Source organism: Heterodontus francisci, chromosome 1 (genome assembly GCF_036365525.1).
Source record: "Heterodontus francisci isolate sHetFra1 chromosome 1, sHetFra1.hap1, whole genome shotgun sequence".
In the NCBI taxonomy this organism is placed as follows: Eukaryota; Metazoa; Chordata; class Chondrichthyes; order Heterodontiformes; family Heterodontidae; genus Heterodontus; species Heterodontus francisci.
The window spans coordinates 217135023-217162645 of NC_090371.1; the positions used below are offsets into that span (position 1 = coordinate 217135023).

General features: G+C 45.4%; 1 protein-coding gene across 1 annotated transcript in view; it reads left to right on the forward strand.

The window, feature by feature from the left end:
* The window catches only part of frem3 (Fras1 related extracellular matrix 3), a 247556-nt gene that overhangs the window by 169473 nt on the left and 50460 nt on the right, over positions 1-27623 (forward strand). The window contains exons 7-12 of the mRNA XM_068033444.1: positions 21879-22028; positions 23764-23973; positions 24085-24282; positions 25474-25638; positions 25726-25908; positions 26427-26557. Of these exons, the coding sequence (XP_067889545.1) occupies positions 21879-22028; positions 23764-23973; positions 24085-24282; positions 25474-25638; positions 25726-25908; positions 26427-26557 (1037 nt within the window). The remainder of the gene's footprint in view (positions 1-21878; positions 22029-23763; positions 23974-24084; positions 24283-25473; positions 25639-25725; positions 25909-26426; positions 26558-27623) is intronic.

Below are 27623 nucleotides of genomic sequence, written 5' to 3' on the forward strand. Positions count from 1 at the left end.
CATGACATCTCCACCCCACCACTCAAACAGCCTCTCATGCTACTCAATGCACCACACTCCCATCACTAACCCAGCAGCACTCCCTGGGACTTAGGACTCACAGCTAACATCCAGATACTCTACCTGACCCTCGCACACCTTCCAATTGCTGCCAGCCTCACACCCACTACTTTCTGCCTCGACGTACCTCCAGCCATTCAACTGTGGCAGGCACATCACTCAACACAATCACTGATATTCTGCCCTCTCTCTTGTAGAACAAGATAGCGCACACTAGAAGGGAGCAGAGCAGAGCCGTTGAGGGACAAGGATGCCTGCAGCTCGTGAGCCCTACAGAGGAGATGGCTCTCAGCATCATGGTATCAGCTGCGATGGGGCACATAGCGTTCGACATCACTGAGATCATTGAGGTTGATTGTATATTCCTGCCTTATGTCCCTTCCCAACTCCCAACACACCCTCATCCTGCTATCTGGCATGATGAGCAAGCTGCTGATAGTGTGATCATGGACATTTTGCTACCCACCCCACCTACCTTCCCTCACCACAACCTTACCCTGTGAATTCTGGATTACAGACACCCAAGAACTGCCGTCTGTCCAGCTACAGCAGCCCAAGGAGGAAGAGAGAGAGCAACAGCGCAGCATTGATAAAGAGGCCTAGTCACTTGATATGACACTCGCAGCTTCAGCTCAGTTACTGGCACTGCACATACCTTCAAGGCGAGTGAAGAGTGGAGAACAGCATGTGATGAGTTATGCAGGCACGAATGGGCTGCAGCCAAGCCAGGGATAAAGGATGGTTCGTTTGCCAGTGCACCAGAGGGTGAGGACCCAGACGATTCTGCTGCAAAGAATTCAGATGAGGTCCTTGATGGTGCAGTATACGGGAGAGCACTAATGGGCCTGCATACTGAGATGTTAGGAGAATTAGTTGGCCTAACAGGCAACCTCCTGTCACAATCAAGGAACATGGAGGGGTCTGGCTGTAAGTTGGCTGAGGGCATGGCACAGAACTTGCCCTCTCTACAGCTTGGCTCCATCTTCCTGTCATGCTGCAGGCCCAGAGACACTGCTAATTAGAATTAGAATTAGAACATTACAGCACAGTACAGGCCCTTCGGCCCTTGATGTTGCGCCGACCTGTGAAACCATCTGACCTACACTATTCCATTTTCATCCATATATCTATCCAATGACCACTTAAATGCCCTTAAAGTTGGCGAGTCTACTACTGTTGCAGGCAGGGCGTTCCACGCCCCTACTACTCTCTGAGTAAAGAAACTACCTCTGACATCTGTCCTATATCTATCACCCCTCAACTTAAAGCTATGTCCCCTCGTGTTTGCCATCACTATCCGAGGAAAAAGACTCTCACTATCCACCCTATCTAACCCTCTGATTATCTTATATGTCTCTATTAAGTCACCTCTCCTCCTCCTTCTCTCCAACGAAAACAACCTCAAGTCCCTCAGCCTTTCCTCGTAAGACCTTCCCTCCATACCAGGCAACATCCTAGTAAATCTCCTCTGCATCCTTTCCATAGCTTCCACATCCTTCCTATAATGCGGTGACCAGAACTGCACGCAATACTGCAGGTGCGGTCTCACCAGAGTTTTGTACAGCTGCAGCATGACCTCGTGGCTCCGAAACTCGATCCCCCTACTAATAAAAGCTAACACACCATATGCCTTCTTAACAGCCCTATTAACCTGGGTAGCAACGTTCAGGGATTTATGTACCTGGACACCAAGATCTCTCTGTTCATCTACACTACCAAGAATCTTCCCATTAGCCCAGTACTCTGCATTCCTGTTACTCCTTCCAAAGTGAATCACCTCGCACTTTTCCGCATTAAACTCCATTTGCCATCTCTCAGCCCAGCTCTGCAGCCTATCTATGTCCCTCTGTACGCTACAACATCCTTCGGCACTATCCACAACTCCACCGACCTTCGTGTCATCCGCAAATTTACTAACCCACCCTTCTACACCCTCTTCCAGGTCATTTATAAAAATGACAAACAGCAGTGGCCCCAAAACAGATCCTTGCGGTACACCACTAGTAACTAAACTCCAGGATGAACATCTGCCATCAACCACCACCCTCTGTCTTCTTTCAGCTAGCCAATTTCGGATCCAAAGCTCTAAATCACCTTCAACCCCATACTTCCGTATTTTCTGCAATAGCCTACCATGGGGAACCTTATCAAACGCCGTACTGAAATCCATATACACCACATCCACTGCTTTACCCTCATCCACCTGTTTGGTCACCTTCTCGAAAAACTCAATAAGGTTTGTGAGGCACGACCTACCCGTCACAAAACCGTGCTGACTATCGCTAATGAACTTATTCTTTTCAAGATGATTATAAATCCTGTCTCTTATAACCTTTTCCAACATTTTACCCACAACCGAAGTAAGGCTCACAGGTCTATAATTACCAGGGCTGTCTCTACTCCCCTTCTTGAACAAGGGGTCAACATTTGCTATCCTTCAGTCTTCCGGCACTATTCCTGTTGACAATGACGACATAAAGATCAAGGACAAAGGCTCTGCAATCTCCTCCCTAGCTTCCCAGAGAATCCTAGGATAAATCCCATCTGGCCCAGGGGACTTATCTATTTTCACACTTTCCAAAATTGCTGACACCTCCTCCTTGTGAACCTCAATCCCATCTAGCCTAGTAGCCTGAATCTCAGTATTCTCCTCGACAACATTTTCTTTCTCTACTGTAAATACTGACGCAAAATATTCATTTAACACTTCCCCTATCTCCTCTGATTCCACACACAACTTCCCACTACTATCCTTGATTGGCCCTAATCTAACTCTAGTCATTCTTTTATTCCTGATATACCTATAGAAAGCCTTAGGGTTTTCCCTGATCCTATCCGCCCCCTTACCTGATGCAGCATTTGGGCTGAATTTAATGTGGCAGATGTGGTGGCGTGGGGGGGGACAGAGAATCGCATTGCTGTCGTTCACCCGGAAATTTAGCCTTGTGACATTGGTTCAGGATTTTGTTCGTGGCGGGAAAGCGCCATTGCAGCATTGCTGCCCCAACGTGATGGGAAGCTATTTTAAATTGCTGAAATGCTGATTTAAATGAATTTGAACATAATTAATTCCAATTTATTGATTGGTCCGCGATTTTGTGAACGGTAGGCGGCACTCACGTGCCTTCGGGGTCACGACTGGTAAAACCTGCTGGCACCGAGGCAGAGACGCCACATTGCCGCGAGGGGGAGGCAGCCCTGACCATTGCTGCATAGGGGAAGAGGGGGTTCGGAGGCCATTGTGGGACTGTGTTGCTGCGTGCTCCGCAAGGGCGGTTCAGGGGCTCTGCAAAAGGGGTTTGGGGTCTTAGGGGCTCTCCAAGGGGTTCTGGGGTCTCAGGGGCTCTGCATGGGGGTTCAGTGTGGGTTTGAGGGTTGGGCAGTATAGGGTTGACAAACTGCCATGCGACGTGTTTGGTCACTTACACTGCTGGAACAGAGTCCTGGGTGGCACATGGCTTTCAGACATTGATGACTAATAATTTTGACAGAAGAATTTTTAATTAGTTACTAGAGAACATATTAGAAACACCCGTGAGACACAAAGTGTAGCTAGGCGGTCTTTCTAATACGTTTGCGATTGCTCCTGCACAGTGTGATGCCTGTGACAGCAGCCTGCTGATCAGGCTGCCCATTGGCTCATGAAGAATTTGGCTGCCTTCCTCTGGCTGCCTGAAGCCTGGAGCACCCCGGCTGCCTGATGGTGTCATGCACTGGTGCAGGACTCTCCTCAGGCGTCCCAGCTGCTGGAGCTGGGCTCACTGGCAGAGGGGCTAAGGAGCTGCTGTCCACACTCAGAGTGTCCTAAGGGGAGCCCCCAGATGTGGATAGCAGCCTCTCCTCCTGCCTTTGAAGGCTGTCTTGAACCTCCCTGCTCATCAGAGAAGGAAGCGGAGCAGAAGAAGTCTCCAGGCTCCTGATCCTTCTCTCGCCTTGCCACTGCTGCGTTGAGCTCATGGCCAAGGCGACAGTGTGCAGATCTGTGTAATCTGGCTCCATGAGGGTTGCCAATATGTCGAGGGAGGAACCCTTGCACCCACACGTCAGAGACATGGCAGCACCTCCATCGTCCGCTCATGCCTGTGCATTGCCTCTGGCATCTCCGCCAGATGTTGGCTTACCTCTGTCTGCAACTCCAACATGCCCTGTGCTGTTGGTCCCAGAGGCCCATCATCAGCCTAGGACTCAGCATGGGCCTGGCCACCCACAGCCCTTCGACTGTCGGAGGTCTCGGCTGTCTCAGCATCAGCCAGATTCTTGGGCATGTGTGCTGCTCTCACCAGATTGTGACCCTGATTCTAAAGACATGCAGTAACCCACTGAGTTGGAAGGTGCAGGAGAGTAATGGGACAGTGCATCCTTTGACTGGTGGTCCTCCTCAGAGGTGGAGGACTGTTCCTCTGTGGCTGAAGTCTCCTGCACATACCGACCTGCATGAGGGAACACAAACATGTGTGGGTTAGACTGTACAGATCTCCTCATGCCAAGCTGGCAAAATGTAGGTCTCCAACATTATTGACTATGCCAATGGGAGCCAATCCTCACTCTCTTGCACAGGGACTCTAGTCTCCCCGTCCGAAATAGCGCAGCCACATTAGGTGCCCATGAGCTCTGAGGCCTCTTGCTCGGCATTGGCAAGAGGATGCGCAGATCTGGAACTCCACCACCAGTCCTTGCCGTCCCCCTGCTATTGTGGGCCCTCTTGTCTTGCAAGAGGAAGGATGAAGATAGTAGAGCTTGGCAGTGAGCTCAACATGACGGTTCTGCTAATGTCAGCCCCTCGCTCCCTACTGGGGAAGCTGATGTAACTTTGCTGACACAGTTAAGGAGGAATGAGTTCTAAAGGAAGGTGGCCTGTGGCCGAGATGCAGCAATGCATCTGTCAGGATGAGATCATACCCTAGTCCCTCTGCCATCGCCTTTGTAGTGCTGCCCTGCCCATGTCACGCACCCTCCCGCGTGGTGACATGCACTTCCCAAAAAGGAGAGAGTTATGGGGAATGCACCTTGGCCAAATGCAAGAGGTGTTGACTCTCTTTCGTCAATGCATCCAGTTACGGTGGGTGACCCCATGGCTGCTGACCTCCTCTACGATCTCCACCCAGGCTTGCTTAGTCAGGCGGGAGGAGCTCTTTTTGCATCGCTGGGGAAGAGAGCCTCCTGCCTTTCCTTTTCAGCCTGGAGGAGAATCTGCAGGAAGGCATTGCTGAATTGTGGGGCCACCCTGTGTGTTGCCTCGGTCATCCTGTGCTGTCCTCTTCGGGGGGTTTGGAGTGTCCAGGATTCATTCCAGCACCGTCTTCAGCAGTGTACTGAAAGCTAACATTGACTCTAAGGCAGGAGTGAAAGCAGGGCTAACATCCCTTTAAATATGGCATCACCACCCACTCCGGAGTCATCTGACGCTGTAATCACTGACTTCTTCCTGCCCCATCACATGATCACTTCCAGTATGTAAAATGGCCACCTGCCACGTGATCGCAATGAGCCGGCCATCCATGTATCATTTGGGAACAGCGTCCATTTCCGGGTCCCAGCTGCAGTCTCATAAAATTCACACCTTTGTGTGCACAGGTCACCAACTCCTCTGTCCTCCCTATGAGAATGCAGCAACACTCCCTGCCAAATCCAAGAACTCAATGCAAAATACCTCCAAAAACACTTCAGAGTACTACCAGACATTTTGCAATGGAGAACCTATCTAAAATTACTTTACCAATTTGGATGCCTGGCCCTTTAAGGAATGCTCGTGCAGGACCTATCTTGCAGCCTCATGCCTGACCTTTGCAGAGTGACTTGCAAATCCATTGCCAGGACTAGCGGTGAGGCTGTGTGACGTCAATATAACGCTGCTTCACAGACTTCCGTGCCCTCTTGGGATACTCACATCGGCGCCGTTCTGAGCTGGCATCATTGCATGGGTCGTGCCAGAAGCATGAGACACTGCTCACCTCTGGAAAGCGGCACTATGAAACTGAACTTCGCACCCTCTGAGTCTACTTAACCCATTTAATCTACAGTGGAAAGTTTCTGAATATTTGTCCCTGAACCTAGGGAACAATCAGCAAACTCCTAAACATAATTTCTTCTCAGAGCTAATTAGGCCAAATCAAGCCAGTTTGAATTTGGATCCATTCTAGGTCCCCTGTTCCTTTTCAAATTGGCATAACATAGAGGGACAAAATGTTCTTCTCTGTGTGTGATGTAGCACATTTCTGTCCTGGCAATAATTTCTGTGGCAGCTGTTGGTGTCTGAACCTGGGAGTAATTACAAACAGTAAAATAAAATCTACCACATTGGTTGCACTCTTGTTAAATTCGTACCTGGTATTTTTTTATCTCTCCTGATAAAATCTCTTAGGTTCTACGTGCTCATGTCATGCTCACAGGTTTTCAGGTCATACAAATCTGGAGGAAGATGCATCGGCACACAAAATATCATCACTTCAAATTGAATATGCTATCAAAACCCAACAGAGCCTTTTTGATTAAGGATACTGAATTCCATTGTTTTCCAGCATGCAGCTTTACTCTGCAGTGGAAACAGCTTCAGGCTTATCCTCAAACATGATTTAACATCTTTTACTTCAGACAATTTTTATCAAACTTCTGGTGGAGAGAGCCTTGATTGAATGACATTCCTTATTGTAAGTTTAAATGGAAAGTCAGCTATTAAAATGATGCTTTAAAGTGAGAACTTAATGAACAGCTTTAAAGAAACAATAGCCTAGAAATTGGATTGTGCCATGCCCTTTTTCAGGTGTCAAACAGGTACCTAAGGGTCCAATATGGTAGTGGGGGCAGGTGTTCCCATCACGGACCAGAAATGTGCCAATGCCATATTGGGTTGGCCGCTGCCCTCCTATCCAACACATAGTTGTCCAGGACATGTGCCAGATGTGTTTAAAAAAATCCTTAAAATAAGGGCCCTATGTTGGTTGCAAGACTGTTTGGGTGGCCTCGAGCAACTCTTTGCATTGATGACCTAACTGCAGACCGCAACATACTGGTGTGGGTTGAGACAGTTGGACCCAGCAAGCTGTGTGGCACTGACAAGGGCACGGGTCGAGTTGGGAGAAGTTTATTCCACACATTAAGGTTGATTTTAACTTTTGGGTGACCAACTAGCAAAGAGGGCTGGCAGCCCGCCATTCCATGGGTGAAGAAACTGCAACCAATTTGAGGCCCGGCCTCACTAAAATGGAACTGTCGGGCAGTGCAGTGGATTCAAGCTGGTCCAGTATAGGGTGGCCTTACAGTTGCTGGACTGACAGCAATGTAAGTTCAGGGGAATGTATGTCCTAATTGTGGGGAGTGGGGGAGCTTGGGGTAGAAGCAACACAGATTATTTCCATGTGGTCTAGAGGAGTCCACCTGGCCTCACAAATATTGTTAAAAACTTATTTTTTCAAGGTGTCTTCAGCTCTATTGCCAGTGAAACTGGTCAGAGGCTATGCCATACATAATCAGAGCAGTACAATCCCAAAAAGGTATTCGGGGACCTGTGTGCAGCATAGGACATGGATTTTCCTATTTAAATGGGCCTGCTGTTTTGGCTGTGAATGGTGGGCTCCTCTGAAAGTGGCATTGGGCCAATCGTCAGTGTTAACAGAGCAGTAAGTCACCAAAATAAAAACAGAAATGCTGGAACTACTCTGTTAACTCTGCTTCTCTCCACAGATGCTGCCAGACCTGCACTTTCTGTTTTTATTTCAGATTTCCAGCGTCCGCAGTATTTTGCTTTTCTATTAGTAAGTCACCAACCCCATTTTGAGGTCATTATCACTCCCTTAATGGCTATTCCGGATTGTTAAAATCCATCCCTTCATGGGAAGAATAATTTCCTGATAACAGTTGTAAAATTACCATTTACTGGTTTGAATCTCTGATCCCTACTTCTACTCATGCAGTTAAATTTGAAATAATATTCTATGTTTTTTCTCTATACCCTTAGCAACCATATAAAACTCATTTTACCTTTATATACTTCTCAGATGCCTCTTTCCCAGTTTGAGATTTGATCCCTGTTCTCTGCTGAATTATATTCCATTAACATGGAATCACCTGCAATGGCAGCGTTTCCATAATTGTGTTAGGAACAACCCTGAAAGGGTATGAAATTGGAGGCAACCTGTTGACTTGCGTAGAGATTTGGTTCAGAGATGAAAGACAGAGAGTAGTGATAATGGTAAGTACTCAAACCGGCAGGTTGTGACCAGTGGTGTCCCTAGGGATCTGTAGTGGGGAAACAGCTTTCCACTATATTTATAAATGACTTGGATGAAGGAATAGAAAACCGTATATGCACATTTACTGATCATATGAAAGCCGCAAAATTAGACAGGGCCCAAAAACGGGCGTAGGTATCGCGATGTGTAATTAACTCGCACCTACTGCCTCTGATACAAGAAGCACACAAACTTCGTATGATAACCGTGTGCATATAGCACTGAATGCACTGCACTGTGGCTGCCTATCTCAGCAGGGGGTCCAAGTTTGTGCAACACTTAGAACATAGAACATTACAGCGCAGTACAGGCCCTTCAGCCCTCGATGTTGCGCCGACCTGTGAAACCATCTGACCTACACTATTCCATTTTCATCCATATGTCTATCCAATGACCACTTAAATGCCCTTAAAGTTGGCGAGTCTACTACTGTTCCAGGCAGGGCGTTCCACGCCCCTACTACTCTCTGCGTAAAGAAACTACCTCTGACATCTGTCCTATATCTATCACCCCTCAACTTAAAGCTATGTCCCCTCGTGTTTGCCATCACCATCCGAGGAAAAAGGCTCTCACTATCCACCCTGTCCAGCCCTCTGATTATCTTATATGTCTCTATTAAGTCACCTCTTCTCCTCCTTCTCTCTAACAAAAACAACCTCAAGTCCCTCAGCCTTTCCTCGTAAGACCTTCCCTCTATACCAGGCAACATCCTAGTAAATCTCCTCTGCACCTTTTCCAAAGCTTCCACATCCTTCCTATAATGCGGTGACCAGAACTGCACGCAATACTCAAGGTGCGGCCTCACCAGAGTTCTGTACAGCTGCATCATGACCTCATGGCTCCGAAACTCGATCCCCCTACTAATAAAAGCTAACACACCATATGCCTTCTTAACAGCCCTATTAACCTGGGTAGCAACTTTCAGGGATTTATGTACCTGGACACCAAGATCTCTCTGCTCATCTACACTACCAAGAATCTTCCCATTAGCCCAGTACTCTGCATTCCTGTTACTCCTTCCAAAGTGAATCACCTCACACTTTTCCGCATTAAACTCCATTTGCCATCTCTCAGCCCAGCTCTGCAGCCTATCTATGTCCCTCTGTACCCTACAACATCCTTCGGTACTATCCACAACTCCACCGACCTTCGTGTCATCCGCAAATTTACTAACCCACCCTTCTACACCCTCATCCAGGTCATTTATAAAAATGACAAACAGCAGTGGCCCCAAAACAGATCCTTGCGGTACACCACTAGAAACTATACTCCAGGATGAACATTTACCATCAACCACCACCCTCTGTCTTCTTTCAGCTAGCCAATTTCTGATCCAAAGCACTAATTCACCTTCAACCCCATACTTCTGTATTTTCTGCAATAGCCTACCGTGGGGAACCTTATCAAACGCCTTACTGAAATCCATATACACCACATCCACTGCTTTACCCTCATCCACCTGTTTGGTCACCTTGTCAAAAAACTCAATAATGTTTGTGAGGCACGACCTACCCTTCACAAAACCGTGCTGACTATCTCTAATGAAGTTATTCTTTTCAAGATGATTATAAATCCTATCTCTTATAACCTTTTCCAACATTTTACCCACAACCGAAGTAAGGCTCACAGGTCTATAATTACCAAGGCTGTCTCTACTCCCCTTCTTGAACAAGGGGACAACATTTGCTATCCTCCAGTCTTCCGGCACTATTCCTGTCGATAATGACGACATAAAAATCAAGGACAAAGGCTCTGCAATCTCCTCCCTGGCTTCCCAGAGAATCCTAGGATAAATCCCATCTGGCCCAGGGGACTTATCTATTTTCACACTTTCCAAAATTGCTAACACCTCCTCCTTGGGAATCTCAATCCCATCTAGCCTAGTAGGCTGTATCTCAGTAATCTCCTCGACAACATTTTCTTTCTCCACTGTAAATACTGACGAAAAATATTCATTTAACACTTCCCCCATCTCCTCTGATTCCACACACAACTTCCCACTACTATCCTTGATTGGCCCTAACCTATCTCTAGTCATTCTTTTATTCCTGATATACCTATAGAAAGTCTTAGGGTTTTCTTTGATCCTATCCGCCAATGACTTCTCGTGTCCTCTCCTCGCTCTTCTTAGCCCTCCCTTTAGATCCTTCCTGGCTAGCTTGTAACTCTCAAGCGCCCTAACTGAGCCTTCACGTCTCATCCTAACATAAGCCTTCTTCTTCCTCTTGACAAGCTCTTCAACTTCTTGAATAAACCACGGCTCCCTCGCTCGACAACTTCCTCCCTGCCTGACAGGTACATACTTATCAAGGACATGCAGTAGCTGCTCCTTGAATAAGCTCCACATTTCGATTGTTCCCATCCCCTGCAGTTTCCTTCCCCATCCTACACATCCTAAATCTTGCCTAATCGCATCATAATTTCCTTTCCCCCAGCTATAATTCTTGCCCTGCGGTATATACCTGTCCCTGCCCATCGCTAAGGTAAACCTAACCGAATTGTGATCACTATCTGCCTCTCTCTCTCTCTCTCTCTCTCTGTATCTGCCTCTCTCTTTGTCTCTCTGTGTCTCTGTATCTCTGTATCTGTCTCTCTCTGTCTCTGTCTCTGTATCTTTGTGTCTCTGTGTCTCTGTCTCTCTCTGTATCTGTATCACTGTATCTGCCTCTCTCGCTCTCTCTCTCTGTGTCTCTCCCTCTCTCTGTGTCTCTCCCTCTCTCTCTGTATCTCCCTCTCTCTCTCTGTCTCTCCCTCTCTCTCTCTCTCTCTCTCTCTGTCTCTCTCTCTCTCTCTCTCACTCCCTCTCTCTCTCCCTCTCTGTCCATCTCCCTCTCTGTCCGTCTCCCTCTCTGTCCGTCTCCCTTTCTGTCCGTCTCCCTCTCTGTCTCTGTCTCTCTCTCCCTGTCTCTCCCTCTCTCTCTGTCTCCCTCTCGCTCTTTCTCTGTCTCTCATTCTCTCTCTCTCTCTCTCTCTCTGTATCTGCCTCTCTCTCTGTCTCTGTGTCTCTGTGTGTCTCTCTCTGTCTCTTTGTGTCTCTGTGTCTCTCTCTGTCTCTGTCTCTGTATCTTTGTGTCTCAGTGTCTCTCTCTCTCTCTCTGTGTATCTGCCTCTCTCTCTGTCTCTGTGTCTCTCTCTCTGTCTCTTTGTGTCTCTGTGTCTCTGTCTCTCTCTGTCTCTGTCTCTGTATCTTTGTGTCTCTGTGTCTCTGTCTCTCTCTGTATCTGTATCACTGTATCTGCCTCTCTCGCTCTCTCTCTCTGTATCTGCCTCTCTCTCTGTCTCTGTCTCTCTGTGTCTCTGTATCTCTGTATCTGCCTCTCTCTGTCTCTGTATCTCTGTATCTCCCTCTCTCTCTGTCTTGCACCGTTTAAAGCTACTCTTCACTACTTAAAGCCAGCCTGCACCTCTTAAATGGGAGGTGCGTTCTGACCACAGCAGGTGCTGAAACTGATTGCAAAAGAGAGTGCCAGCAAAAAATTACACTGAATTATGGCACAACAGGGCAGGGAGTGTACTCCAAGTTTCTCTGACGCAGCACTGGAGTCCTTGGTGGAGGAAGTGAATAAAAGGAGAGAGAACCTCCAAACACAGGGGGCCAGGAGGCCTATCAGACAAACTATGCAAAGGTAATAGGAGCAGACAGCCCTAGTGGTCAATGCCAGGAGTTTATTCCCGAGGCCCTGGATGCAGTGCCACAAGACGTGCCATGACATCACATGAATTGTAAAGGTCACTGAATTCATGTTCAAATGCCATATCCTTCAACTGAACAACTAGCCTCACACAGTACTCAATTCACCACATCACCTTCACTCACCTATCAGCAATCTCTATCGATTAGAACTCCTACCTAACATGCATAGCTGCACCTCACTGTCACGCACTTAGCACGGCTGCATGCCTCATACCCACATCTCACACCTTGTACACTTTTTTTTGTTCATTCATGGGATTTGGGCATCACTGGCTATGCCAGCATTTATTGCCCATCCCTAATTGCCCTGGAGAAGGTGGTGGTGAGCTGCCTTCTTGAACTGCTGCGGTCCATGTGAGGTAGGTACACCCACAGTGCTGTTAGGAAGGGAGTTCCAGAATTTTGACCCAGCGACAGTGAAGGAACGGCGATATAGTTCCAAGTCAGGATGGTGTGTGACTTGGACAGGAATTTGCAGGTGGTGATCTTCTCATGCATCTGTTGTTCTTGTCATTCTAGGTGGTAGAGGTCGCAGGTTTGAAAGGTGCTGTTTAAGGAGCCTTGGTGCGTTGCTGCAGTGCATCTTGTAGATGGTACACACTGCTGCCACTGTGCGTCGGTGGTGGAGGGAGTGAATGTTTGTAGATGGGGTGGCAATCAAGCGGGCTGCTTTGTCCTGGATGGTGTTGAGCTTCTTGAGTGTTGCTGGAGCTGCACCCATCCAGGCAAGAGGAGAGTATTCCATCACACTCCTGACTTGTGCCTTGTAGATGGTGGACAGGCTTTGGGGAGGCAGGAGGTGAGTTACTTGCCACAGGATTCCAAGCCTCTGACCTGCTCTTGTATTTATATGGCTACTCCAGTTGAGTTTCTGGTCAATGGTAGCCCCTAGGATGTTGATAGTGGGGGATTCAGTGATGGTAATGCTATTGAATGTCAAGGGGAGATGGTTAGATTCTCTCTTGTTGGAGATGGTCATTGCCTGGCACTTGTGTGGCACAAATGTTACTTGCCACTTATCAACCCAAGCCTGGATATTGACCAGGTCTTGCTGCATTTCTACATGGACTGCTTCAGTATCTGAGGAGTCGCGAATGGTGCTGAACATTGTGCAATCATCAGCGAATATCCCCACTTCTGACCTTATGATTGAAGGAAGGTCATTGATGAAGCAGCTGAAGATGGTTGGGCCTCGGACACTACCCTGAGGAACTCCTGCAGTGATATCCTGGAGCTCAGATGACTTACCTCCAACAACCACAGCCATCTTCCTTTGCGTTAGGTATGACTCCAACCAGCAGAGAGTTTTCCCCTGATTCCCATTGACTCCAGTTTTGCTAGGGCTCCTTGATGCCATACTCGGTCAAATGCTGCCTTGATGTCAAGGGCAGTCACTCTCACCTCACCTCTTGAGTTTAGCTCTTTTGTCCATGTTTCAACCAAGGCTGTAATGAGGTCAGGAACTGAGTGGCCCTGGCGGGACCCAAACTGAGCATCACTGAGCAGGTTATTGCTAAGCAAGTGCTGCTTGATGGCACTGTTGATGACACCTTCCATCACTTTACTGATGATTGAGAGTAGACTGATGGGGCTGTAATTGGCCAGGTTGGATTTGTCCTGCTTTTTGTGTACAGGACATACCTGGGCAATTTTCCACATTGCCGGGTAGATGCCAGTGTTGTAGCTATAATGGAACAGCTTGGCTAGGGGTGCGGCAAGTTCTAGAGCACAGGTCTTCAGTGCTATTGCCGGAATATTGTCAGGACCCATAGCCTTTTCAGTATCCAGTGCCTTCAGTCATTTCTTGATATCACACGGAGTGAATCGAATTGGCTGAAGTCTGGCATCTGTAATGCTGGGGACTTCAGGAGGGGGCCAAGATGGATCATCAACTTGGCACTTCTGGTTGAAGATTGTTGCAAATGCTTCAGCCTTATCTTTCGCACTGATGTGTTGGGCTCCTCCATCATTGAGGATGGGGATATTTGTGGAGCCACCTCCTCCAGTTAGTTGTTTAATTGTCCACCACCATTCACAGCTGGATGTGGCAGGACTGCAGAGCTTAAATCTGATCCGTTGGTTATGGGATTGCTTAGCTCTGTCTATTGCATGCTGCTTATGCAGTTTGGCATGCAAGTAGTCCTGTGTTGTAGCTTCACCAGGTTGACACCCCATTTTGAGGTATGCCTGGTGCTGCTCCTGGCATGCCCTCTTGCACTCTTCATTGAACCAGGGTTGGTCTCCTGGCTTGATGGTAATGGTAGAGTGGGGGATATGCCAGGCCATGAGATTACAGATTGTGATTGAGTACAATTCTGCTGCTGCTGATGGCCCACAGCGCCTCATGGATGCCCAGTTTTGCATTGCTAAATCAGTTCGAAATATATCCCATTTGGCATGGTGATAGTGCCACACGATGGACGGTATCCTCAATATGAAGGCGGGACTTCGTCTCCACAAGGATTATGCGGTGGTCACTCCTACCAATACAGTCATGGACAGAAGCATCTGCGGCAGGCAGATTGGTGAGGACAAGGTCAAGTATGTTTTTCCCTCGTGTTGGTTCCCCCACCACCTGCCGCAGACCCAGTCTAGCAGCTATGTCCTTTAGTACTCGGCCAGCTCGGTCAGTAGTGGTGCTACCGAGCCACTCTTGGTGATGGACATTGAAGTCCCCCACCCAGAGTACATTTTGTGCCCTTACCACCCTCAGTACTTCTTCCAAGTGCTGTTCAACATGGAGCAGTACTGACTCATCAGCTGAGGGAGGGCGGTAGGTGGTCATCAGTAGGAGGTTGCCTTGCCCATGTTTGACCTGATGCCATGAGACTTCATGGGGTCCGGAGTCGATGTTGAGGACTCCCAGGGCAACTCACACCCTACTGTAGACCACTGTCCCGCCACCTCTGCTGGGTCTGTCCTGCCGGTGGGACAGGACCTACCCAGGGATAGTGATTGCGGTGTCTGGGACATTGACTGTGTGGTATGATTCCGTGAGTATGACTATGTCAGGCTGTTTTTTGACTAGTCTGTGGGACAGCTCTCCCAACTTTGGCACAAGCCCCCAGATGTTAGTAAGGAGGACTTTGCAGGGTCAACAGGGCTGGGTTTACCGTTGTCGTTTCCAGTGCCTAGGCTGATGCTGGGTGGTCCGTCCGGTTTCATTCCTTTTTATTGACTTTGTAGCGGTTAGGTACAACTGAGTGGCTTGCTGGGCCATTTCAGAGGGCAAGTAAGAGTTAACCACATTGCTGTGGGTCTGGAGTCACATGTAGGCCAGACCAGGTAAGGATAGTAGATTTCCTTCCCTAAAGGACATAAATGAACCAGATGGGTTTTTACAACAATCGACAATGGTTTCATGGCCATCATTACACTAGCTTTTAATTCCAGATTTATTAATTAAATTCAAATTCCACCTTCTGCTGTGGTGGGATTTGAACCCATGTCTCCAGATCAATACCCTGGGTCTCTGGGTTACTAGTCCAGTGATAATACCACTACGCCACCACCTCCCCCTATTCTGTCACTTATTCAACCATGACAGCCATATCATTCAAACACTGAACATACAACTCACTGACAAACTTCCCTGTCTCTCGAAGGACAAGATGGTGAGGTTTTGCAGCATGCAGCAGCTGACCATGAACCTTGGCACATGCTATGCTGAGTACTGCAGAGCTTCTCCAGAGCTGTCTAGGCAGTGGAAGTGTTCTTTGAGTACCCCAGTAGCCTGCTGCAACTCATTTTGAGTAGCCCACATGTGTGTCTGTAGTCAGGAGCCATGTCTTCAAAGGAAAGCCCTTGACCCCCAGTAGCCACTCTCGGGTTTTTCATGGTGGTTCAAATGCAAATGGCAAAGCGGAATGCCTCTAAATGAAGGCATCATGACTGCTGCCAGGACACTGGGCATTAACCAATATGGTACATTAAGTATGGTTGCACGCCTGCTGGACGTTGAGGGAGTGGAATCCCTTTTGGTTGGGGTGCATCTCAAAATTGACATGCGGCACCCGCAAGGCAATGTGTGTGCAGGCAATGCCACCCTGCCGCTTGGGAAAGCCTACAATTCTTGCGAAGCCATGTGCGTGCTCTGCCTGTTTCTCTCTGGCAATAGAGAATGAACTGTATTCAAATCTCTTGGAATACAGAGCCTCAATGACCTCTCTTATGCAACAGTGGACAAACTGGAAGTTGTTGCAGATATCTCCAGCTCTGGCCAGGTAGGAGCCAGGGGTGTATGAAAGTTCCTGGCCACGTTTGCCTTCACAACCATAGCCAATGCCATCTTTGCCCTGCTCTGAGGCTGTAGCAGGTGGCAGATTTCAGTGAGAACATCCTCAGTGAAGTGGAGACATGTGACATACTGTTCCTCACTGAGGTTATGGGAGGAACATTGCTACTGAACATCCTGGGTTGATATGGCCTCCTGTTGAGACCCTCGCCCGCCTCCACCCACTCTTCCTCCTCCCTCTTCCAGCAGCTTGTCCTGCTGTAAATCACGTCTGCTCATTCTCCCTGTCATGCTGTACTTCATGTCTGAGAGCAAATTGTTTGTGCAGAATCCTTGAAGTCACAACAAAGTCCTTAAGCTTGTGTCACACCACTCCCTCTGGACTTTAGCAACTTTAAAGAACTCTCGAAACATATCCATAATTGTGGCAAGAGCAAGAGGAAATCAATCAACACTAACCTGAAAGTAGTTGATGATTCTTTTAAATAGCCCTGGTGGGAGTCAGGGTGGGGGGTCATTCCTGCTGCTGAACGCATGTTCAACTGGCCATGTTTAACAGAGGGTGTTACTGGATCATAGAGCTCCAAAACAGTAGCGCTGGTGACAAATTATGTCACAATCTGCCCAGTCTCCATACTTCTGTGGATGGTCCTTGTGTACGTGCTAACTCAGTAACCAAAATGCATCTGGTGTGTGTCTGTGGGGCCGCAGACATTTTGGAGGCAGAACAGCACCCATGCGGCTAGGAAAACAGGGCATTGCAGAGCTGAATTTCATGGTCTATGTTAGGTATCACAGAAAGTAGTCTATATGGGAGCAGAAAGTTGCATGAGGAATTTGATAGGCAAAGTGAGTGCGCAGAGCTGTGACAAATAGAGTTCAATGTGAGCAAGTGTGAGGTCATCCACTTTAGACCTTAGAAAGATAGATCAGAGTTTTTCTAAATGGCGAGGAGCTAGAAACTGTGGAGGAGCAGTGAGACTTAGTGATCCTTATACAAATACCACTTAGAAATGAAGAACTAGTACAAAAAGTACAAAAAGGCTAATGGAATGTTAACTTTTATTTCAAGGGGGCTTGAATACAAAGGAGTGGAAGTTATGTTATAACTATATAAAGCTCTGGTTAGATTGCATCTGCAGTCCTGCATTCAGCTCTGGGAACCACACAGTTGCAGCTCAGATTCACCAGAATGATACCGAAGCTAAAAGGATTAAATTATGAACACAGGTTGCAAAGACTCGATATTCCCTTAAGTATAGCAAAATTAAACAGTGATCTTATAGAGATGTTCAGGTTAATTAAAGGGTTTGATCAGTTCGATGGAAAGAAACTGTTTCCTCTGATGGTGAGTCCAGAGCAAGGGGACATAACCTTAGAAATCGAGCTAAGTCATTCAGGGGTGATGTCTGGAAGTACATCTTTATACAAAGGGTACCAGAAATCCAGAACTCTCTCTCCCAAAAAGCTGTTGAGGCTAGATCAATTGAAAAAATTCAAAAGTGAGTTTTACAAATTTTTGTTAGGCCAGTGTATTAAGGGTTGCAGGAACAAGGCAGGTAACTGGAGTTGAGATACAGATCAGCCATGCTGTAATTGAATGGTGGAATAGACTCAAGGGGCTGAATGGCCTCCTTCTGTTCCCATGTTCCATCTGAGCTGCATAGTGATTGGAGCATTGTGATTGGGCTGAGTGTCAGCAGACTAGAGAAGGGAAAAAATCACACTGAATTCAATCACTATCCAGCAGCCTCTGCAGTAAAATGCACATGTGTATGCTGGATGCAGGCAGGATTGATCTCGGCTATGATGCCTTCTGACAGGGAATAACTACTGAAGCTCACTCACCAAGGCTCGTATTTTGCGTCAGGTACCAGGAATTGTACTTCAGCATGAGTCATTGCCCTCAGCAGACAATGAGAGGAAAGGGCAGAAAATTGGGGGGACAAAACTGCTTTTTCCAACAGATTACATAGTTCTCATAATTCATTAAGCACAAACTACTTGTTACTGCCCCAGATGGTATATTTATGTGTAGGTTGGTGAAACTTGATGCAAGTCAATACTACCACTTTTCTGCTCCTTATATATATACCACAGACAGCTCATTGAGACTTTTCCCTTTCGTGGAATTCTTGCATGGAACCATTCCAAAGTTTCTTGGGAATTCCATTCCAAGTAAAATGACATTACTGCAATGACAGATTGGATGAATCATATTTTTGCAATGGTTTGCTACCTAAATTATTTCAAGATAAAGATTGTTGCCAAATATTCCTTTCAGGTAGGGTCTCTGCTAAAATTACCCAACAGTTGCCCGGCTGCAGGCGGGGTAGAACAGGTGTTTGGACAGTCACGTAAATAGAAGCAGATACTTTTGCAAATGACAGAGTGCCCAGTGGCATGCTTAGCTGCATGCCTGCTTTGTACAAGTACTTGATATAACTGATGATTTTGACAAATGTGAACAATATTTATGTCTTATTAGCGCCATGGAAACTCAGTGAGATCCAATTAAATGCCTGTGGTGAAGCTTTCAGTCAGCTCTAATTTGTTCTTCTTCTACATAGTGGAGCTCAATTTAAGAAGCAGTTGACGTGTAGAAATTGCTTTCCACCTTGTCTAATGGGCCCCTGGACACAGATCAGGTCACAAAGGAGGCAGCTAATATAAATCATTTGGAAATGTTGACAGCCTACACTTATTAGAATATAAAGGAGCCCAGTTATTTAAACAATACTGTCATAATTTAAAATGATCATATTTCTATTACTTGAGCATTAGAGAGCCAGTAGTGGCAACTATTTCTGCGCATAGACATCTAAGGTAGGTTACACTTTTAAGGCTGTTTCTGCTCTCATTTCTCTTTTTAAAGCAAGTTCTCCACCCTCACCACCCTGCGACACTACACCACCAATCCTCCCTCCCAGGCCCTCGGAATTCTGGGGCAGCTAACTCTTGCTGGTTTAGGGTGCCACTGATCACCCTCCAATGGTATACCTAATTGCCAGTACTCATTTCTGACCTTTGAATGGGAGAGTTGGCAAGCTGTTCAATCATTACTGTACAATCATACACTATCCTATCTCCACCTGATGCCCACATGCATGCACTTCCAGAAGGGGTTACTAAGTGCTAGTCAGTAGCAGAAACCCTGGTTGATTTTCTTTCTCCCTGATCCAGGATCAATGAGGGCAATTGTAGCAACATTCCACTGAGTCCAATTGATTCAGCATGGACTGGGGATTGAACCTTGGTCCTCACTGGTCTGGGCTGAATTAGGTAAATTCAGTTAGCCAATGGAAGGATCCCCTGATCTGTCTATTTTAATTACCCTAATACTGTATGTAATATAAATAGAGTACATCGGTTCAGCAGATTGAAAGTACATAGTGGTGCAGTATGGAGCTAGCATGTTGTCAGTTTAACTTTTAAGTAGTTTATACACCAATTCAATATAGTCAGCAAAAACCTTGTCACCAGTTTAAGGGTTAAAATGCTAAGTTTTTTTTAAAATGTCCTTTTGCTTTGTTTATGTTTTCTTTAGTTTAAAAGTGTTGAGGTCAATTGTACATGCTTTTGTGAGCGATTAGAATGACTCTTACTATAAGATCATATTCTTTATTACCAGTTTGTGACTGAGAAATGTGTCTTTATTGCTACTGTAGAAAGTTTTTTTTTTCTTAATGTTAAGGGAGAGGCATTTCACAGTACCTTTTGTGATATCCAGAACAGTGAATCCTTTGTCAGCTACAGGATGGACATTGCCACTTTGTGATGTCTCATTCTGCTATGTTTCAGAAATGTGGTGATTTCACAGCTTGCTGGACTCCTCCATGAAAGTGCAGGGGTCTGTCTTCATGGGAGGTTGCTACTGGAAAAGAAAGAAGGAAAGACTTGCATTTTATACAGCGCCTTTCTTAACCTCAACATGTCCCAAAGTACTTTACAGCCAATGAAGTCTTTTTGAAGTGTAGTCACTGTTGTGATGAAGGAAAAGTGGCAGCCAAATTGCACACAGCAAGGTCCCATAAACAGCAATATGATAATGAGCAGATAGTCTGTTATTTTGGTGATTTTTGGTTAATGGATAAATATTGGTCAGGGCACCAGAGAGAACTCAGATGCTCCTCTTGAAATGGTGCCTTGGGGTCTTTTACATCCATCTGAGAGAACGGATGGGGCCTCAGCTTAACGACTCATCCAAAGGACGGTACCTCAGTACTGCACTGAAGTGTAAACCTAGACTATGTGCTCAAGTCTCTGGAGTTGGACTTGAACCCATTATCTTCTAACTCAGAGGTGAGAGTGCTACTATGTGAGCCATGGCTGGGAGAGTGCGTATTGGGTAACAGTCAAAATTAGTCCTGCATATCGGTCCGTGCTTTGCCCTGCACCCAGACTTGAAGAACAACAGCAAATGTATCATCTCCCAAAATGCAGCAGAACGCATCAAAAATATGGATTCTGCTAATGTAGACTTGAGTGGTGGGAGGATCTATATCCACTGTGTCTAGTAAGATAGAATGAAATAGTCATATTGGTGGAATATTTTATCAAAGAAATCAAAGCAGTGGGAAAAGACAGACCTTTCACTGTCCAAAGCAAAGCCTATTGCAAGCTGATTATCATCACAAAGTATATTTCTGTATCAATTATCTGTCTTAACATGGAGTGAGAAAAGTATTAGGAAACTCGAGGAAAATCAGGATCCCTTCCACATCACAGCTGTAGTTGTTCAGCAAGATTTCTAATTGAAATCTGAAATGATTAAGTAAGCTGCTGCAGCACAGAAGTGGTAGAGAAAGATACCAGCTATTTCCCAGAGGAATAGATGACCAGTCTCTCGTGCATTGTATTTGATGGTAAACATGTCATTGAGAGAGGACTTAGAGAAGGTGAACATTTTTAACCAGTGATATTCCTTGGTTTGTGAAAAAAGCAATGGGGACATTATTATATACATTTTTAATAAATATATATAATATACACCTTTGTGTCTAATGTTGTACCATGTGCAAATTTGCATGCTGATTAACAACAAAAAAAACAATGTGAAGATCCCAAGGCTGCTGAAAGTTCCATTTCTGAAGTTACTGATCACTGTGCAGCTACTGGGTGGTGCTATTGCTGGAATCTCAGTGGCAAGACTCTCATTCATGTTAATCAGTTTGCTTACTGATAAGTAGGTCGTTCTGAACAAGAGAACTGACTTGTCTGATGTCTCATCCTAAAGTTGATGGCAGGATCAAAAGAGGGACTTCTTAATTTTTTTCTCTTTGCTCTTGGGCAAATAAATTTTCCTGTGCACTTAATACCTTTCAGTCAGGCTTGTTTGTTTTAATGAACAAGTTTGAGTGGCAGCCCAATTCAATGAAACTAATTACAACATCAGACAGGATAGGTAAAGGACACTGTTGATGGCAACATGATACTCTCCTTTCATCAGCAAGCAGTAGCCACATGGATGTGTGATAAGAAGCTTCCTAAATCATCACCTTTTGCAACATTATCTGGGTTTTCTTCTAGATCAAAGATGGCATTCCTGCTACAAAGGTACAGTTGTGGAATGAAGTTATGTGGAAGGGCCTCAGAATCGTTTTTTCTTACACTGTGTTAGGTTTTTCACCATCTCTTGTCTCTGTTCAATTACTCTTCACAGAACCTGCATTCTACTTCGGAGATACAGAATATCAGGTCGATGAAAGTGCTGGCTATGTGGAGGTGCGTGTCTGGAGGACAGGTACTGACCTGTCAAAGACTGCTACTGTCACTGTGCGTTCACGCAAAACTGAACCAATGTCGGCAGAAGGTATGTGAATCTGAAAGGCTAAAAATGATGTTTTCCATGTTGCATGATTCATTTTGTAGATTTAATTTGTTCTTGATGTTAGAATGGTATTATTTGTGGAGGTGAGTTTCTTCCCCCTAATTTCCACCTGCACCCTCTCCAGCAACCTTCTGTTAATATCACTCTTCTTCATGTGGAAACCTAGACAGTGCATATCAGCAGGCCATTTAATCAAGGGGGTCAAGTCTGATCCTGTCTTTACCACACATCTACATTTGTTTTTTCCAGCAATGGTCACTGGATAGCAATTATGCACCATAGGTGGATTTTCTTTTTGCTTTCCATGGCCTGGGGCACAAAGGTCAATTATAGGTTCCCCTGTAGCAATGAATTTCACTGACAGATATGCGACCTGATCTCTTCAGCCTATCTCTTTGCTGTTATTCCAAACCGTGAAATTTCCCTGAGGTCAGAATAATGCTTGTTGATCAAAGTGAAACCATGTACCACTCTTAGCATAAGATCCAGCCTGCTCTTTTTCTCCTGTTCCAACTGGGAATTAGTAACAGGCATGGACTAAGTATTGGCAGTCCCAGGACCATATTCTACATTTCAGAATTACAGCAAAGAAGTAAATTTATCCTAACTTAGAAATTATTGAGGGAAAATTGGGCATTAATAAACTTGCCAAATGGCTGTATAAATGGAAAATGAATTGTAATAGAGATAAGTGTAAGGTAGTGCATTTTGGGAGGAGAAATAACAAGGCCACATAGTTTTGGAAAATAAGTGTCTAAATTGGGTAGAGGAGAAAAGAGATCTGGGGTACTGATTCTCAAATTATTAATAGTAGCAACACAGGTTAACAGGGTAGTAAAACATATAACAGAGCAATGGGGTTAATTTCTAGAGGAATCGAATTTAAAAGCAGAGAAGTTATGTTAAAGTTGTAACGAGTCTTAAACCACACGTGGAGTACTGTGCAGTTCTCATCTCCATATTACAAAGGATATAGAGGCAATAGAGAAGGTGCAAAAAAAGGATTTACAAGGATGATACCAGAACCGATGGGTTTTAACTATAAACAGACCACTTTTCTCTAGAAAGAAAAAAGCTGAGGGGTGACCTGATAAAGGTCTTTAAAATTATGAAGGAGTTTGATAGGGTAGACACAATGAAGATGTTTCCACTTGTGGGGAGTCCAAAACTAAAGGCCATGAATATAAGACAGTAACTAATACATTTGGTAAAGGGAATTCAAGACCCTAGAGCCTAGGCAGCTGAAAGAAATGGTGGAGTGATGAAAATCAGGGATGCGCAAGAGTCCATAATTGAAGTGTCAAGATTTCAGAGGTTGCAGGGTGGGAGAAGATTTTAGAGATAGGGAGGGGCGAGGCCATGCTCTAGTTATACATTGTTCAAGTTAGTTCTGTGTATCTTTTCTTAACAGTGTTAAACATGGAAGCATATAAGAAAGAACTTAAATTTATAGTGTTTTAGCACATCTCGCAGAAACTTTCCAAAATCACTTCACATAAATTGAATTGCAGTCACTGTTATTTTGTAAGCAAATACAGCAGCCGTTTTGTATACAGTAGTTTCCAAGAGACAGCAATAAGATGAATGATCATACGACCAACTGAGCCAAGCAAACATACTGCAAGGTACTAACCTCAAAGGAGACTTTGTAAAAATCTTACTTGTTACACAATGTGAAAAACAGAGGCACAATAGTTTTCTGATTTTTTTTAACAAGCTGGAGTCGATTATGTTGGAATCAGCCAGAATTTGGACTTTGCTCCTGGTGTCACGATGCAGACATTCCGCGTCACTGTTCTGGATGACCTGGGCCAGCCTGTCCTCGAGGGGCCTGAGAATTTTGAGCTTGTGCTCCGTATGCCAATGAATGCAGTGCTTGGTGAACCCAGCAAGACGATGGTGACCATTAATGATTCCACATCTGACTGTAAGTGCAGAGGCGCAGAATCAGAAGCCAATTGTCTCACCAATCCTCTCAACTGGACCATATGATTCTTCTCATTTTAAAGAAAATATTTTTCTTCTTGTGTGTCTTCAGTGCCCAAGATGCAGTTCAAAGAATCTCAGTATGTGGGAAAGGAAAAAGCTGGCAAGATCACAGCTGTTGTATACCGCAGTGGTGATATCAGTTATGAGTCCACAGTGCGCTGTTACACTCGCCAAGGCACCGCTCAGGTTATGAGTGATTATGAGGAAAGGCCAAACACAGATGACTCCATCATTACTTTCCTGCCTGGTAAGTAGTCAGTATTAACAGTGTAATTATTTGAAAATTCCTTGGCACGGGAACAGTACACAATGGCTGGTGTTCCAATGCATAGCTTTGCATTGTGTATTTTATGATGTGTGCTTGCCGACATATTTCACCACACAGTAAACTTTAAATCTCATGTGCACCATCAGGATGAAGGTGCCAGATAGAGGCCCAGTGCTTTGGCACACAGAGAGAAAGGGGACAATTAGTGAGCAAGCCACCCTGGGTTATTCTCCCAGTGCCAGACTCTAGATGCAGCGTTCACTAAGTCTTGAGAGTAGGTGGCAGCAGCACAGAATGATGATGGGGCAAATAGAGAGGGGGGAGAAAGAGAGAGATTGAGAGAGACAGCAGCAAGAGAAGTAAAGTGGACAAAAAATATAGATTCAGAGTCCTGAACTTTCAATGGAGGAGGGAGTTCTCCCAATCTCTGACTGTAACTTCGGCAGGAGATTTGTGACAACCCCAGCAAAATGGTGTAAACAACCTTTTGTCTGGGATTCTGGCAGTTTCACCACTGAAGTTATGGCAGGAAACTGGGAGAATGCCCATGAAATCCCCAGCCCCATGCTTTTTAAGAACTATAACTGAAACTCACCTTGAATTTATGATGTGCAAATATTGTCACAAGGACACTTAATACATTCATATGAATTCCCTTTCCCATCATTTTAACAGACATTTATTTAAAATGGGAGGAATTTGTTTTGGTGGAGGGGATTCAGTTGCTCTTATTGGTTTATAAGGTTTATAACTGTCATCTGAACTCTGCCCTTCTGCCTTCAGCCTTGAACTCACTCCCTGCTATCTGCTACTTCTATCATATCTTGTTTCATTTTTATTCCATTTTTGGATCTGTATTTGTGTCAGCATGCATTATACTCCTGATGCATGATGCTCATAAGTAGGTATTAACAGTTTAGAATTTACTATTATTTACCAGGCTGTGCTTTAATTAGTGTAGGCCCATTTAATTAACCCGTTGTACTGATTCAGGTTTCACTTAAGTTGAGGCATTCAGACACAAATGCCTGCACTGCTGTTCTCCTTCGACAACACTACATGATTATAGGTGTGCATGATGTCTGTGCTATAGGATTGACCTGTGATTTGCAAAATGGTGGCCAGGTTTGTTCATGAGATTTTAACAGACACTATATATTTGCCACCCAGGGGAGATAGAGAAGTCCTGCACTGTGCCTCTTGTGGATGATACCATTTATGAGGAAGAGGAGGAGTTCCGTCTGGTACTTGGGACACCCCAAAGTGAATCACCATTTGGGGCTTCTGTGGGAGAGCAGAATGAAACACTAATCAAGATCATGGATGAAGGAGACAGTACGTTTGTGACTCACGTAATCATTGTCCTTCTTTGCTGTTTTTGAAGTGAAATCGGTGACTGACACATAATTTTGTTTTTAATAGAACCAATCATAAAGTTTTCTGAAACAAAGTTCAGCATTCAAGAGCCTCAAGAACCTGGGGAATTGGCAATTGTGACAATCCCTGTGCTACGTCTGGGTGATGCATCAAAGGTCTCCATTGTACGAGTTCACACCAAGGATGGATCAGCTACATCTGGTGAAGACTACAATCCATTATCTGAAGGTCAGAGAATGAACAGAGGAACTGGCTGCTCTCCTTGCATTCTGCAATGACACACCAGTTACGACCTAGCATAAATTTTATTTCTAAAATGCAGGCTTTGCATGAATAAATTAATACAAATATTCTCAATTGGACGATGTGCCATCCAATTAGATCTTTTTCAAAAAGAATCCAGCATCCGCAGTATTTTACTTTTGCTTTATATATTTCTACACATATTGCCAATAATTTTATGCAAAATCCAACCTTGTTCCAATTTTACAGACACTAATTTAATTCTATTGTTGTAAATGAGGTGGTAACTATTGATAGTCTGAAGTAGCTGCAGAAGCATTTCAACAGTGTTCCACTTCACTAAAAGGTTGAAGTTAACAGTGCCACCAAGGGCTGGCCGGACCTTTTCAGAGCAATCAATCTTTCATATACACTAATGCAGACCAGCATGATATTTGAAGATCAAATGGTATCAGCAGTACAATAAGGAGGAGCTGAGTTTTTTCCTGTGGCTTTTATTTCAGATATCGAGTTTAAAGAAGGGGACACTGAACATTTTATAGAGATAGAAGTTGTGTATGATGGAGAGCGGGAGATGAGAGAAGCTTTTACTGTACACTTGAAGCCCGATGAGAACATGGTGGCCGAAACACAGGTAATGCTTTGGCTCACTGCTGCTGATAGCTGGGCTTCTGTGATCTAGGCTTGAAAAATCTTCATATGAGTCTGTGGGTGGTATTTTATGCTCTTCGCCCATGGCGGGTTTGGAGGTGGTGAGAGCTTAAAATCTCCCCCCACCATCCGGCCTCCGCCAAAATTTAGTCTGGGGCGGAAAGATCTGTGAACAGCCTTTCCACTCTGTCACCAATGTAGGCCTTATTTACTGGATCATTAACCCCTAAGTAAGGGTCTCTTCCTGCTGCAGCCGCAATTATCCGTGAGGTGGGTGGCCCTGTTGCTGCACAGGGAGCATGGCACGAAAAGCCATGCGGGCTGCTTTCCAGCTCCAGGGGTGGGGGCTCTCGTTCAAAGGCAATTAGTGCCTGAACAAAGGACCTGGCATTGGGAAGTGGGGGGGGGGGGTCCATTGACAACCACCCCCTACCGTTAATGACGACCCACCCAACCCCACCGTGACCCGTCACCCCGCGAGACCTCTTCTGCCCTGACCTACCTTAAGCCTGGTTCCAGTGCTGCTCCTCGGTGTCTGGTTGCTGCAGCTACAGCAGCTGCCACTGTCTGCATGGTGGCACTACAGCTGCTGGCCTCTGATTGGCTGGCAGCTCTACAAATCCAGGACTTGTGGCGACAGGGTCCAAAATCCTATGGAAGGCCTGCCACTGTCCAGTTATTTGCTTGATTGGCTTTAAATTTGGCAGGCCTTCCAGAAGACAGGTGACGCGGGATTCTTGGCATTGGTTTCCCCCAATGTCAAGACCCCTGCCACCAGCATAAAATTCTCCGTGTATCTGGTGACGTCTTGTCTATAGTTTTGAAGTGAATACCTATTGTTCTATGCAAAATAGTACTGGAAAAGCTTTAACCCTGTGTAATTTTTTTTTTGCACAACAAGTAAAAGATTGTTGCTTTGGCTTAAGATCAATCAAATGTAAAGTAAAGGATTTGGTAACGTTATAGAAATAGGTTCGGGTTTAGCATTTGAATGGAGTTGAGGAAATCATGGCCTGGAAATGTTCTTGCACAGCACATATTTATTGTGT